This window comes from Euprymna scolopes, chromosome 22 (genome assembly GCF_053919585.1).
Source record: "Euprymna scolopes isolate OS-2025 chromosome 22, ASM5391958v1, whole genome shotgun sequence".
Classification (NCBI taxonomy): Eukaryota; Metazoa; Mollusca; class Cephalopoda; order Sepiida; family Sepiolidae; genus Euprymna; species Euprymna scolopes.
The window spans coordinates 83,455,254-83,471,676 of NC_136503.1; the positions used below are offsets into that span (position 1 = coordinate 83,455,254).

Consider the following 16,423-nt stretch of genomic DNA (forward strand, 5'->3'; position numbering starts at 1 on the left):
ATATCATTCATTTAGAAAAATTCAAATTCTCCCCTAGTTTTATAATTGGGAGACTAATATTACTCACATTCACCCCTAACAAGACATGTTGCCACTTGGACATAAGGAAGGAACGATTAAAAAGATGTTGGTTTACGTTACAAAGTCTAGTTGTTCAAGAGAAGAAACTATTAGAGTAGAAAGCTTTCTGGCATTTAGGAACCGCAACAGTGAAGGGGTAATATTTTGTTGCTAAGTGGGTTTGTCGGGGGATATGAAGGTCGAGAGGAAACTAGTGCAAGGAGTTCATCAGAGCACATTCCATTAAAATATTTGTAAAACAGGCAGAGATGCAGCATTGTGGTGATGGGACAGTGGTTGGGGCTTAGTCGACAAAGTGAGACCTATTAGATTGGAAACTTTTTTCTGGACCCTATCCAAGAGGGAGAGGCTAGTGGCAGATGCACCAGCCCAGACATGACAACAATACTCCATGCATGACTTCAAAACCAGAAAACTGTTTCTTTTACTTTTATTTATTTTTATTTATATTTAATTTGATTCTAAATTTAACAAATTTCAATTACTGTTAAATTTGATAGGCAACATATCTTAAAAAAAAAAGAAAAAAAAGTCATTTATTTATCTCGCTTTAAACAAAATGTCCGGCAAAACCTGAGGAGCCCCTTTCATCAACAGACTCATTAGGATTTAATCAATGATCATAAATAAATAACTCGCAAAAACAGACTTATGTGGTATACGTGTAAATTTTACCGAGGAAGAGGGGGGAAAAAAACAGGTGGGAATAAGAATAAAATACAATATAAAATATAAGTACGAATGAGGCAAGGGGAGAGTTAAAATATATCCCCAAATAAGTCTAATGATCTGACGAACTCATTCTGTCGACAGAGAGACGGTCTATGTAGGAGAATAGAGACCGACTCCAAAATCCGCAAGTGATTTTGAGAGTCAGCTCGATGCAAAATCCTAGAAAACTTTATTTTATACACATTGGCACATGCTGGATTTTCATAGAGGTGTTGGCCAATGGCAGATTCCAAGGTGGAAGAAAGAGAATAAGAGTAACAAGACTCGCCCAATCTTATTTTTGCTGGAACATGATTGATTCGAGTCTGCAAATTTAAGGAGGTTCAACACACATAGTCGGCAGCGCACTGACAATTAAATACATAAACTACATTATTTTTTTTGATGTTACACCAAAGACCAATGCAGAGCAACGGACGGGAAGCAATTTGACACAGATTTAATGATTCGTCTACCCAAACACTGACCAGTCTCCCCAATCCAAGGGACCTTTAAGTAGACAGGACACCTGGAGGGACCAAAGAACGCAGGAGAATTATATTTTTAACTTTATTTTGTATAATATAATCAATTAAATTCTCTGGGTAACCGTTTTGAATGAAGATAACCTTGACGGTCTTAAATTCACGTTCTAATTTACCAGAAAAACAAATTCTAAAGGCTCTATACATTAACGTCTGAATAAGTCCAATTTTCTTGGAAGTAGGCACAAATGAACGCCAGTTTATATATAGGCCGGTAAATGTCAGCTTAGGATAGACTGTTGTAAGAAAAGAACTTTTACTGCGTTCAACTAAAACGTCCAAGAAAGGCAAGCAAACATCATTCTCGTTCTCCATAGTAAATAATAATGTTGTATGGAGAGAATTGAGTTTGTTGAAAAATGTCTTCACTTCATTTTCAGAGGCAAAAGCTGTGAAGGTGCTGTCAACGTATCTGAAATATACTGATGGCTTCGATACATCATCAAACAATGCCGACTCGTAAAATCCCACAAAAATATCAGCTATTGCAGGACCAAGGGGACTTCCCATATGAACCCTGTCGATCTGACTATGCATAACGTTGTCGAAGCTAAATTCTACTGCTTTAGATTTTTTTCCTCTTTCCCTCGGTAAAATTTACATAAGTTTGTTCTTGCAAGTTATTTATTTATATATTTTATGATCAACGATTAACTCCTAATGAGTCTCTTGATGAAAGGGGCCTCTCAGGTTTTGCCGGCCATTTTGTTTAAAGCAATGTAGAAGTTCTGTACCGTTAAACAGCTATTTATTTATCTCTGAGGTTTTCAAAACCTTCCTACCATAACTGGAAGACTTCCATAAATCAGAGATGACAATAACCTATAGCAAAACAAACAAAAAAACTGAAAGATATAAACTGATCCCCCACTCATAATTCTAATTGTTTACTTTAAGTCCTTCAGCATGTTCACACAATCACTTAAAGTAGAATCTAATGTTTTGGATGAGAGTAGTGAAGGAGGTTACCCTAAAAATAAAAATATTATATTTTATACTGAAAGGATTTTGCTTTGAAATTTGTAACATTATGTTAAAATTAGTTTTCAATCCTAAAAGGAAAATTCAAATATTTTTTGCTTTCAATAAAAATTTAAAATATGAATATGTTTAGTACAAAGAATGAACAAAACCAAACAAAAATGGCCGTTAGAAAGAGAAAGACCCCCAAGTGTATATGAGAAAGAAAGGAAGAGACAGGAAGTTTTTGATGAATTAAAAATCTTGTATTCTTTTTACCTTCTCAATTATGAATTGTTTGAAGTTTAACCTTTCCAGAGAGATAATAGAGTAAGATAAAATAAGACAAAAAAATAAAATAAATAAAAAATAAAAAAAATAAAGCAAGAAATAAAAATAAATTATATAGTGAAGACAGATATTCATTATATATATATATATATATATATATATATATATATATATATATATATATATTAGATAATGAATAAGAGGGTAGAGGTTTAGATTTCTAACCATGGGGTCCCGGTTTCAAATGTCGCTAGATTCAGCCACTCTGATGAGTTGTAGACGACAAAACACATGTTAGTAGATAATTATATTTTAAACAATATATATGCTACTCCCCATTTGGGGGAACCAAATGGATAAAAGGGAAAATTGTTCCTAACTTGCATTTAGGTAAAAATGCATTTTCGTATAAATAACTGAATTCATTAAAAAGTATCGCAAACAAAAACATATACAAAACATCTACATAAAATGCGATACATCCAGTAGTAGCACTAGATAGCCCAGGGGTAGAGGTTTAGGCTTCTAACCATGGAGTCTCCAATTTCTAATCTCACTAGATTCAGCTACTCTGAGAAGTTGTAAATGCCGAAACGTGTCAGTAGATATATATATATATATATATATATATATAATTAAGAGAGAGAAAGAAAATTTAAACAGAAATCCCACTGCCAAGTAAAAAAAAAAAAATTGGAATTCTGCTGTTCCTGCATTACAATTGGTGTTAACATTTAAGAAAATTAGGAAACAACCTGACAGATTTGAACTTAAACTAGTTTTCAATGAAGTCTTCCAATCAAATTTGTTGTCTTTGAAATAAAATGCTGAATGATCCAATCAAATTAAAGCAAAAGTAGAATTAAAAAAAAAAACAAAAAAAAAGTTTTGTTCATCTTACTTTACTGATAAGTTTTGGTGCAGGTTTGCCAGGAATTAAAGCGGTCGAAATGAGGACATCAATTTCTTTACATTGTTTTGCAAACAGTGCCATCTCAGCTTCGATGAATTCTTTGGACATCACTTTGGCGTAACCACCGGCACCATCACCAGATTCCTGAGAAAAAAAATTAAAAAATAATATCAACATTTTATAAAGGAACTTTAACCCAGATATTTTTGAAAACATCTAATATTTTCCAATTAGAAACATTTATTTTTTAAATCTTTGTAAGGAAGCAACTCAGTTTTTATTTATCTGGGAAATATTTGACACAAGGTCAGAAAGTGGGATTTAAAAAACTAACACCTTAGGGGAAAAGCACTAAAGCTTTTGAAAAAAACAAAAAAACAAAAACAAAAAAAAACCTGGCCGGTCACATAGGTATTTCCCCAATAGGGGTGCATCAGGTGATTAGCAATAAATTCCTTCTCAAAATAGTGAGGAGGCGAAGCCTGGGTGGATGAGCCTCCTAAAACTGCACAGATTTATACCTTAATCTGATGGAGAACAAGCCACCACAACAATGGTTGAAACTCAGGCTGTCTGATTTTAGTATCAAGTAACCCCGCAGAACGAAAGCAGAGTTTTCGTATGGGAGTCAGGAGTATTTATTACAGATAAATAAGTAATCATGGCAACATGAATTGAAACAAATACATTGAAGACATTTCTAAGGCTGCTACAAAGAAGGTGGGCTCTCTCTACCGTGCTACAAAACTACTCATATCTGAGCATATCCTTTACCTCTACAAAGCCACATTTCACCCATGCATAAAGTATTGTTGTTACATTTGGACTGGTACATCTGCCACTAGTCTCTTACTCTTAGACAGGGTCCAAAAAAGAATCCTCACCTAACAGGTGATGCACCGTTAACCAAACTTCAACCCCTATCCCATTGTTGTATCTCTGTACCTATTTTACAAGGGATGTGCTCTGATGAACTCATAACACTTGTGCTCCCTTGATGTAAACCTAACCCTGGCTAACCTGACAAACAGCAAAACCCCACCCCTTCACTGTAGAGATCCCTAGAGGCCGAAGCCCTCAAACTGCTAGACTTTGGAATTCTTTCCAGCTTGTCTGCTTCTGACTGTAATGACAAGCAGAAGTTTAAATGTAATGTGAACAAACATTTCGCTGGTCCCAAATAGTAGCCTCCTATGTCCAATATGCCCTGTTTCATAAAAAAAAAAAAAAATCCTTACTTTAAGTTTTTTTTTTGAAAAATCTGATCATTTCTTTTAATATCATGCAAAGTTGATTGTAAAACTAATAAACTCAAAACTAAACTAATAAAAATATTAAGTCTTCTCAGATTAACATCGAGTTCCAAAAATCACTTTCTGAAAAACAGTTAAAATTGCAATTTATAACTAAATGCTTGTAATTTATAACTAAATGCTTGTAATGCAGCACCAATCATCAAAGGGAGGAAACTTTAGCTTGACTGTTACTTAGAAAAGTACATTTTTTACGTTTCGGCTGATGAAACCTCTGATCTTCTTCAAATTCCATATTGTTGAACTCCGGAATCTGCACACAATTTTGAATTGAACCTTTTATTTTTAATCCACAGGGGAAGTGTGCTCTTGTTCCATCAACCATGACCAGTAATTCATAATTATATTTTTAGAATTGTTTGCAATGAGGATAGAATCTTCAACACATGGAAGAGTTTTCACTGTGAACTGAATTTTACTTAGTACTTTGTCTATTACGCTACGGGTTCACAAGACTTCTAATTGGTCATGGCTGAAACCAGATTATTCCCGTGGATTAAATAAAAGGCTTCGTTTGAAATGCAATGAAGCTTCCTTAAATTCAATAAGATAACCTCTGACCTTCTTCAGGTGTATGTTAACCAAAATGGTGTGAAACTAAAACTCAAGATGAGAACAGTAATCTAAATAATACACACCATTATTTGGTTTAAACTAGAGTTGTGATCTTGTTTGTTAGGACAATGAGCAGATGATCATAGCCCATGCAGTGGACACACAAACATTCACATATTTAGATTCAATTGTCGGGTTGGTTTGGACTTACCTTAACTGAAACTTCCAAGAATTCGGCTCCCATCGATTCCACTTGTTCTTTGACGGCTGAGCGGGTGTCAAAGGCACGCACGATAGCACCCATGTTCTTGGCGGTGCCAACAGCAGACAACCCAGCCACGCCACCTCCGATAATAAGAACTTTGGCAGGTGGAACTTTACCGGCTGCTGTAATCTGACCTGGAGAAAAACAAGAAAGAAAATGTACAACCAAAAACCATCTATAAAGATAGATATATTTGTGGGCGCTAGGTGATGCAGAGTGAAAACCACCAAGGTCTTATGTAAGATATGAAGAGAAACTGGAATCTTGGGAAGATCTCTATCATTCCAGTTATTATATGAGCAACCAGACTTATCAAAAAAAATTACAACTATCTGCCAAATATACCCAATGAACCAAGTGTACTGCAGCAGACTGAAGGCTGCTGCAAAAAAAGGTAGGCTCCCTCTACCATACTAGAAAATTACTCACACCTGAGTGTATCCTATATCTCTACAAAGCCACCATTCACTCATGCATGGAGTATTGTTGCCATATCTTGGCTGGTGCATCTACCTATTTATGTGTTGCGAGATATTTCAAATTCTGTTATAAATTTTTCTTTCACAGTTTTAGAATATAGTTTGTGTTAAAAAAATCGAAGTTAAAGAAAAAAGTCACTTGGATTTATTTAAGATTTAGTTTGAATCCTTTTTCTCCAGCTAGCAGTAGTCGATAATATAAATTAAAAACAAAATAGCTAGCAGTAGTCGATAATATAAATTAAAAAAAAAATGTTTCAGAAAACTTTGAAAAATGATTTCATTTGCTTTTTATTTTTGGTTAATGTGTGCTGCTTGTCCAACCTGCAAAGGGTGTTTATTCCAAAAGCCGTTCTTAACATGAAGAGGTTAGGAGTGTTTATTCCAAAAGCCGTTCTTAACATGAAGAGGTTAGGAGTGTTTATTCCAAAAGCCGTTCTTAACATGAAGAGGTTAGGAGTGTTTATTCCAAAAGCCGTTCTTAACATGAGGTTAGGAGTGTTTATTCCGAAAGCCATTCTTAACATGGAGAGGTTGGGGGTGTTTATTTCAAAAGCCGTTCTTAACATGGTGAGGTTGGGGGTGTTTATTCCGAAAGCCATTCTTAACATGGTGAGGTTGGGAGTGTTTATTTCAAAAGCCGTTCTTAACATGGAGAGGTTGGGGGTGTTTATTTTTTTTTTGAGAAATGAATCAGAGTCGCGTTATCATAAAACAGAACTTTATGCAATGTTATTAAATAAAAAAAAGAAAAAAAATTTTTTTTTTTTAAATAATAGTTATGTACTTGTCTCCCTAACGAGAGCATTTAGACATTAATGTTTTAAATGTGGGAAAAACCAGTTCCCCTAAAAGAGGCCTATGCTTCAGTCTTCAGGGATTTATTCTAATTTTTAAAAAGATTTTATAGTGTTACGGTGCTATTGATTAATGTGCGCTGCTTGTCCAACCTGCAAAGTGTGTTTATTCTGAAAGCCGTTCTTAACATGGGGAGATTAGGGGTGTTTATTCTAATAGCCATTCTTAACATGCTTTCAAATTCAAATTTTAAAAAAGGTCACTTGTAAAATTTAATTTGAAAAAACTAACTTTCGGCTGAAAGTAGTGACTGACTAAATTCGTTTTGTTTTCATTTCAATAATAAAGAAATAAACTTGTTTATTTATTTATTTTACCAAGATTAAAAGTTGCACACTCAGTCTTTAAGAATTTGCCAAAAATAATCTCAATTGTGACTAAAGTGTTATTGCTTATTTTAATAACATTTTTTGTGCTGATGGACTTTGTAGATTGCTCATGTAAGAGGAACTATTTAATAAAAATTGGGAGTTTTCTTAAGTAAATATGTTACTAGGTATGGACTTAAAAAGATATTTGCCAAAAATAACCTCTCGAAACTTCAGAGTAAATTTGTTTTGTTTATTATAGGATTGTTTTACAACATTTTACGCCGACGGATTCAGTCAATCGCCTGCGTCGAAGTGGCAATTAGTCATATAATGATTGTACATCATTTTTAGCCATACACATTTAGTAAAACCCATAGTTTAGGACAAGAGAATGAATATTTTTTAGATTGTATTCATTTGGAGTAATGTTAATCAAGTACCAATTTTGTGAGCATTTGTTTTGACATTTTTCTTTTCAACTTTAGCTGAACATACACACATACAACTGTCGTTTATATTATAAATTTTCATTTACCATATGACTTTGGTAAAAAAAAATTTTTTTTTTGTTCAAAGATTGCATTTTTTGTAATACACTAAAAACCTTATTTCTCAACCAATAGCACACAACGTGGCAAATTTTCTAATTTCTAACAAAACAGTCATAATTTGGTGCCTAACTGTGATACCAAGATAAATTTAGTATTATTATAATGAAAATAAAATGTTGGTTTGGAGTATCTATTCTTATTAAAATGTATGGGGATTCTAAGAATTGGAGCCCATGGATTCACAAGTATAAAAAAAATAAAACAACTCCAAACACAAACTCAGGAGAAACAAGACTCCAACATAGTCTGTACATATCGGTTGGTCGCTGGGTGGATGGGTGGGTGACACCATCGTGGGAAACAGCTCACTTATGACTACGTCTTCTGCCAACGCCGTATTTGTCAGTTGCAGCCAGCTTATCTCAATCTGCTCTAAGCCACAACTTGCATTCAACTGTGTCAAACTGGAAAATCCTGAACTATCGCAAACTCAAAAGTATCTGTAAACTGTTTAAAACTGTTGTAAAATTCATTGCCATCCCTAAAACTGTCCTTAAACTAACTATAAATATATTGATTTCTATTATCCAGTCCTTTGTCCCAATCATTGCCATATCTTGATTAACAATCCTATTTCAGCTTTCTTTTGTGTACCTTGGTGAACAACTTTGTTTCTGTTGTCTTTTTACCGAGCTCACTTCCTATCACATTTGTTCTGCTGATCAATTTTTTTGTTTGTTTTTGTTATAATTTTTCCTCTTTTCTTCATAACTTTTTTGAGGGAAGGGGGGCATAGATAATATAACACGATTGTAAAGAACCCTCATTAAAACTTGTAAATGAATAAAAATTTGGTACCTGTGAAAAATCGGCCAAAATTATTAGCTGCTTCTATAACTGCTTTGTAACCAGAAATGTTCGCCATTGAACTGAGAGCGTCAAAGACTTGAGCTCGGCTGATTCTTGGAACGCAATCCATGGCAAAAACAGTCAGTTTCTTCTCGGCAAGTTGGTTAATAAGTTCTGGATTTTGTGCCGGGTACAGAAAACTAAGCAGTGTTGAACCCTCTTTAAAGGAACCAAGCTCCTCGTTTAAAGGACCACGCACTTTGAGAACCAAGTCATTATCATAGGCACCCTTGAGGTCAACAACCGAAGCGCCAGCTGCTTCATAGTCAGCATTTAAAAATTTGGCCTCCAGGCCGGCATTTTCCTCAACCTTCACAGTGAAGCCCTTTTTGGTGAGCATAGCCACACCAGCAGGTGATACGGCGACCCTCCGTTCATTTGGAAATAGTTCTTTAGGTACGCCAATACTGAGTTTGTTGTATGGGACACCTGGCACAGTCCCTTCCGATGAGAGGTATCGAGTACTGGTCTTCAAACCACGACTGCATCGCGATGAGAGTTTGGTAATATGACAACCAAGGTTGCCTGCCAACAAGGCAGTCTGGTGTAACCGAAGCAACATCCTGATACCTTCACAGAGCACACGTCACCTGAAAAGAAAAGAAAGGTTGTCTTTTAAAAAGTTAAAACAAATATTTTTTAAAAGGAAAAAAAAAAAAAAAAAAAAAAAAATGAAAAAGGAAACAAAAAGAAAAAAAAATGCTATGATATTAAACCAATCAAACATTAAATATCATGTATTTTTTTTTTGTTTTACATTTTTGGAATCCTTTGAGATGAGGCGTCATAATTCATACATTCATCATTTTTGTGGACTGTTATCCTCATCTTTATAGTTATTGTTGTTCTTTCACCATGTTTTGGCCATCTCATCCTCTGGCTTTCTTCAGGTGATTAACCATGATAGGATAGGAATGATGAGTCTTTTAACCGTATCCCCAGTAATTACTGCCTTCCATAGTTATTGTCTCACCCTGTTTTAGCCGATTAATCCTCTGGCCTACTTGGGTAGGATTGAAACTGCTATCTCCAGACAATACTCACCTGGAACCGTAGCGACTTAATACCTCTATCCATTGCACCACAGGCTCCGAAACTGTTATAAGTGGAAATAAAGAGAAATAACTCTAAAAGAGTTGGGTTAGAGCTAGGGTTATCTCCCTGAAAGACAGAACAGAAAGATGGCAGACTTGCATTAAATAAAATATCGTTCTTGTAATAAATAGTTTCATGTTGATATGAGGGGGTACTTGTTAATTCTTATAACTAGCAACAAATGACATCATTCTTCTGAACACAACAGAAACCAAAACACGTAGCTCTCCAGCAGTATTCCCTACCATATAACCTATGAACACATGAATATCAAAACTTAATGTGTATCCTCTATGCATCTGCAAATATACATTTATACATTTAACTACATTAATTTTAATGCAGTTAAATGTATAAATGTATATTTGCGGATGTATAGAGGGTACACATTTAGGTGCACCTACATCTGCCCAGTTCCAATTTTTCAATCCTGATTGAAGTACTACTTATTTTTTACTGCATTTATCCAGGTTTCCATTTGTTTCCTTTCCTTTTCTCCCTCCCCTTCCTATTTTAACACGCGTAAAAACATCCCATTGCACATTTTTTTTTTTTGCCGTTATTTAATAAATTTCAAATCTTCACTCTCTGCTTATCTGAAAAAACCTGTAAATCTCTTTTTTTATTTAAATTATTTATTTGTTTAATTTGTCTTTTACATACATCTTGTCTCGACAGCATTTAATTTTATGATATGCCATGTATTCTATCCCCATAATTTATGCACACATTAGATAGTTATTCACATACAAGACTGTTTTACTGTATCACATCTCATTGTGACTGGACCACCACCTATCTCAAGCCGGGGGAATCAAACCTACAACCATCTAGTTGATAATGATAGTGTTGGGACGATTATTCGGAATCGGAAAAATTGGGGTTTTTTGGGGTATCGAAATCAGTATTAGAATCAAAAAAATTTGAACTTATTTTCCGATAACAAAATCGATTCCTTAAATTATCATTTTTTTTTTTTTTGATTTTGGTTTAAGAACCATCTTCCACCACTGATAGTAATAAAAAAAATAAATATTTATTGATTTAAACTTCCAGTATGACTAAAATCTCTAGATCACCCCCTCACGAATGTGTTTTTACATTTGAGAAAATATAGGCACATTTAAGATGTGTTTTTATGGTAATTGAGACAAAATAACACTTTTTATAGTTAAATATTTAGAAATTTATAAAGAATCGGAATCGGTAATTGTATTGGAATTGGGAATTTAGTATGGAATCAGGAAAAATACTGGAATCGTCCCATCACTAGATAATGGGCAGCTCTACCTCTCCACCATGGGATCAGCACTCATAAATCATATATCTAAAGTCTTTATATAAACATTGATCACCACTTTTCAATTTCTTCATTTGGTTATTTATAAACAAAAAGCTTTGCATTTTGTTAGGTAAAAAAATTTTTTTTTTAATTTTTTTTTATTACATTTTCACCCCAAACAAGGCACATTGCCACTTTGGTGTAGGGGGCTACTATCAGGGGAAACGTCTACTGGGGTACTATGTAGGGATTAAGGCAGCGAGATGTTGGTTCACGTTGCACTTGAACTTATGCATGTCAGTACAGTTGGAGAAGCAGTGACCTGGAATGGAATTCCAAAGTCTAGCAGTTCTGGGGAAGAAACTACTGGAGTAGAAAGATCTTTTACATCTAGGGATCTCTACAGTGTGGGGGTGAGATTTTGCAGCTTGTCGGGTCTGTCGAGGGTGTTCACGTCGTGGGGGCACAAGTGCTTGCAGTTCTTCAGAGCATTCACCATTATAATACTTGTAGAACAAGCAGAGGGATGCAACGTTTCGACGATGGGACAGAGGCTGAAGCTTAGATGCCAGTTTAGGGCCTATCAGATTTGCGACTCTCTTTTGAACCCTGTCAAGGAGCGAGAGACTAGTAGCCAATGCACCAGTCCAAATATGACAGCAATACTCCATACATGGGCGAATAGTGGCCTTATAGAGGTACAGGATACTTTCGGGTGTGAGAAGTTTTCTAGCACAGTAGAGAGAGCCCACCTTCCTCGCAGCGGCCCTGGCAATGCCCTCGATGTAATTGTTCCAACTCATGTTTCCTGTGTACGTTAGGCCAAGGAGCTTGAGAGACGTACTCTCAGATAAAGAGTCGTTGGCCATTGCTATAGGTGGTAGAGAAGGTTTCTTGAAATTATTGAATGAAACCAGTTTTGTCTTGGCGGCATTGAACATGACCATCCATTTTTGTCCCCATTCCACTACCGATTGGAGGTCATCCTCTAGTGTTTCTGCCATTACTTTAGATATATGTTCATTTGTTTTCCTGTCGTGCCTGAGCGATGTTATTTTATAAAAATGCTGTACCCAAGAAGCAGGCTATTCTTTGATACTAAATTCGAGGAAACTCCTGTGTTTTCCAAATAGAGAAAAAAACTGAGATATACAATATAGATTGGGAGTATATACGGCACAATCACGTTGACATACCAGTTCTCATCAGATCACCATGTTAAGCAATATTGAGTCTGGCTAGTACCAGATGAGTGACCATTTGGGAATTCTATATGCTGTATTTGCTCTCTGCTCATCTCAAACTTGACAGCCTCATTAGATTCCCAATTGAAGTATATGCAGTTAGCTGGTTTGAAATAAAATGGATAATAAATTCCATAACCAACAATTGTATATATAATATGATCAAGAAACAGCCATTTGAAACTCATATTACTTTAAAAAATTTACAGAATAATACTTTTGCTTTACTGCCTGAAAATGTATCATATGCTATGGTTAAATCAGATGAGCTAGAAGTAAGGGAAGAAGCAGTATTTTTTTTATTCATAGATAAGTCCGATTTATGCATATAATATTGATTAAATTGCTTATGTCAATTTATCGAGTTATTTCAAATTTTGTTTTGAATTTTATCATAAACATTAAAATACACAGGCGGCAAAAAGAAAGTCCGCACGTGTAATGTTTTTCAAAAACTGCAGATTTAAGCTAAATTTAATGTAACTGTGTAAACAAACTATACCTCATTTGATTGGCCTTTTATTCTTCTATAATTTTACCTGTTCATATTTGACTTTTTAATTGAAATATTCTAGTGTTCACATCAATTTAAAAAATAACTTCAAATTGAAGAGACAAAAAGAAAATCTGCACAATGGAAAATTGTTATTTAAATGTAACTTTAGGACATTAATGCAACACAAATACAACAGGAACACAATGAACTAGTTAATATTTAGTAGCATAGCTCTTCTGCAATTTGACAGCCTGCAATCTTTTGGAAATTCCTTGAATTAGATTGCAGCAATACTCCGGGGAAAGGGCATCCCACTTTTCTTTAATTTTTGTCCAAAGTTCATCCAAATTTGAAATTTTATCATTGCGTAGCTGTTGCTTGATGTAATGCCATACGTTTTCAATAGGATTGAGGTTTGGAAACTGTGCAGGCCAATCCAAACACGGAATATCATGCTCTTCTAGGGATCTCTTGACATTGCCAACTGTGTGAATGGAAGCATTATCCTGTATGTAGATGGGATTATCATCCAAATTTCGACTAAAGTAGGGTAGAAAATGCTCAGTCAACATATTAATGTACTTGGTTGAATTAATTCGACCTTGCAAACAAACTATAGGCCCTGGACCATTGGTTCTAATAATGCCCCACACCAAAACTGAACCTCCACCACCTTGCAGCGTTGAAACTGAGCCCCTAGGATTAAATTCTTCATCTTTCCTCTGACGGACGTACTGCCTACCATCACTGCTTAGCCTATTGAACTTGCTTTCATCACTAAAAAGTACTTTTGACCAATATGGAGAGTCATGATCACCATTGCATATCACGAAGTCCAGACGGCGCTTTCTGTTCTTTACAGAAATATTGGCTTGTGTCTTGCAACATATCCTCGCAAATTAAATTCCTTTAATCTGTTCTTTACAGAAGAAAGAGAGCACTTTTAACAAAATTGCACTGTTGTTGGATTTGGGGAGCCGTTTCAAATCTGTTTCTTTAGCTGCGGATCTTGATAGCATTGTCTTCCCTGTTAGAAGTAACTCTAGTACGACCAGATTTAGGAGCATCATGAACACTGCCTGTGTTTTGGTGCTTTTGCACAGTCTTTCGTACTGTTTTCTCCTCATACTTCAATCTGTAGCCGATTTCTCGATTAGATAAACCAGAAACGTGGAGATTAATGAGCTCTTGATGATCACAAAGAGAAAGTCGTGGCATATGGACTAAATGTTACATTGTATAACTGGGAACAACAATAATTACGTTTGTTGCCTGTTGGTGGATATGTTAAACTGATTTAAGGGCGATAAATTAAACTGGTTTTAAGAGAATTTGTTGCTGTGGACTTTCATTTTGCCTCTACAATTTGAAGTTATTTTTTTAAATTGACGTGAACACTAGAATTAAGCTTACAATTTTAGGTTTGCGCAATAAAATAATTTTTATATTTTTTCAGGAGTGAAGAACCAAACAAAAAAGATTTTTTTAAAATAACACAAATCAACTTTAACGCCAATCATTAATAGAGTGGAGTTTGCGAACTGGCATTTACAGAAACATGAACTTTTGGATTCACTTATTCACTAAGTTGGTTGTCAAATTTGCCCTCACATTCTCAAAGTGTTGAAAGGGCAGTTAAATTAGCAATCGAAGCTTCTGAATCAGTGAGTTTGAAGCAAGACATAGGCACATAATTGTAAAGGTAATGTGTCGCCAAATGAGTCTTTCTTCGGCTTGTAAGGGATCTTATGTACAATAATTTAATGCAATACGTTAATCAAGAGAGTACACATTTGTTTGTTTTTTTATAACAAAATAAATTACCTGTTCTTTCAATATTTTAAAATGTTATCATTGTTTCAATTTAAAAGACGAATATTGGAGTTGTCGATGGCAATGGAGGGTAGATTTTTTTTTTTAAATTCTAGTTATGTTTTACCATATTCGTTTAAAAAAAAAAAAAAATTTTTGGTTTAAATACTGAAATGAATAATTTTTCTAGCTAATTTATGGAGGTAAATATATAAGAAAAAAGGATTTTTTTTCAATTCATTTATGTAGATGATCTTTCATTTCCTTAAATAACGGTACAAGTAAGAGATCTAATTTTTTGTATAAGTATTTATTATACTAATACACAACTTTCCTGGGTTTAGCCATATTGTTTTTTTTTTTTTTTTTTTTTTTTTTTTTTAAAGAAAAAAATGAAAAATCGACCAATCCTATTGTGCAACTTGTCACAAAAAATTCCATGTGTGGGCACCCCTACAATGGGTATAGCATTACAAGTGTATGCTGTATTTTCGTGGACATCGGCAATGTTACATACCTAACGTGCTTCAACAAGTCATATCTTTTTTATTTGTTGGTCAATTTTTAAAAGAATTACATTGATGAAAAGAGAATAGAATAAGCATTCCAATGATGTTAATTTATTTTTCTTTTATGCGTTCAACGGTTTTATGCTCCAAGTTAAAAATAAAAAAACAGTAAAAAAATGACAACAACAAAAAAGGAAACTTTTCAATGTTTACATTTCATATGTTACATTTGGATACATATGCGTGGAGTTAAATTTGATTGGATATGGTTGAAATACTGGACTTCGATTTATATTTTTACGACCACAGAAAGCAAAGTTACAACCGAGCAAAATTGACGAAGAATATTTAAAAATTGCTAAGATAAATTGGTATATATCATCCATTTTCATATAGAAAATAGTTTCAGAATTATTTTCATGTATAATATGTAAATATTTGATAATTATTAATTGTGTGGAAATTTCTTTAAAATGTCTTTTATATAAATTCAAATCCGCTTAAAGGGAAACAGCTCGCTATGCGCGAACCATCACTGTCAGCGTATTAACGAGTTTGTATTCTCTTAAAAATAGAAAACTGTTTTTTCTGCTTTCAAAACGAAAGCAGAAAAAAATTTCATTTTTTATCAAGTTTGTCAATTTAAAAAAATTATTATCCAGTTTTTCAAATTTGATTTCTAAACAATACTATTTTGTTGTTTTTAATGCTTTTAGTACACATGTACTAAAAGCAACAAAATGTACTAAGTACATGCGTTTGTTTTTTAGTGATAAAAAACCAAAAAACCAAATATATAACAAATAAAAAGGTACTTGTGCACTTATGCTACCATGCTAACATTATTTAGAAATCCATTCTTAATATGGGGAAGGAAGGGTGTTTTGTTAACTATTCTGTACTTTTATCTAACAATTAAATAAAATATATCGTGAAACTTGAATTTATTTTTAACTCATTGTCAAGACCATTTTTTCGAAACTGTAAAACAAACCCGTTTTTTTTAAACTAAAGATATCTAAATAATAATAATAATAATTAGGCAGTTTGATAAAGAATTTCATTGTGATGCATTTTGTAAATTTTTGCTTTGTTTCCACCTTAACATTTTTCTTTAAAATGATGACTACCCTTTTCAGGTATGCTGAAAACGAATACCGCATTTAAATTTTCCGCAAATAAGTAGCCTTCCAGATATTAAGCAATGTCATTTCTTATGTTATTGTTGGTGGCTATCTTGGTA

The 16,423-nt window shown here is 34.0% G+C and overlaps 1 protein-coding gene across 2 annotated transcripts in view; it reads right to left on the minus strand.

Moving 5' to 3' along the window:
• The window catches only part of LOC145243518 (NAD(P) transhydrogenase, mitochondrial-like), a 116,275-nt gene that overhangs the window by 34,523 nt on the left and 65,329 nt on the right, over positions 1–16,423 (minus strand). For both annotated transcript variants that reach the window (XM_080106485.1, XM_080106484.1), the window contains exons 2-4: positions 8,692–9,332; positions 5,581–5,768; positions 3,490–3,645 (exon numbers count right to left, since the gene is read on the minus strand). In XM_080106485.1, coding sequence (XP_079962611.1) covers positions 3,490–3,645; positions 5,581–5,768; positions 8,692–9,304 — 957 coding nt within the window. In that variant the 5' untranslated portion in view covers positions 9,305–9,332. The remainder of the gene's footprint in view (positions 1–3,489; positions 3,646–5,580; positions 5,769–8,691; positions 9,333–16,423) is intronic.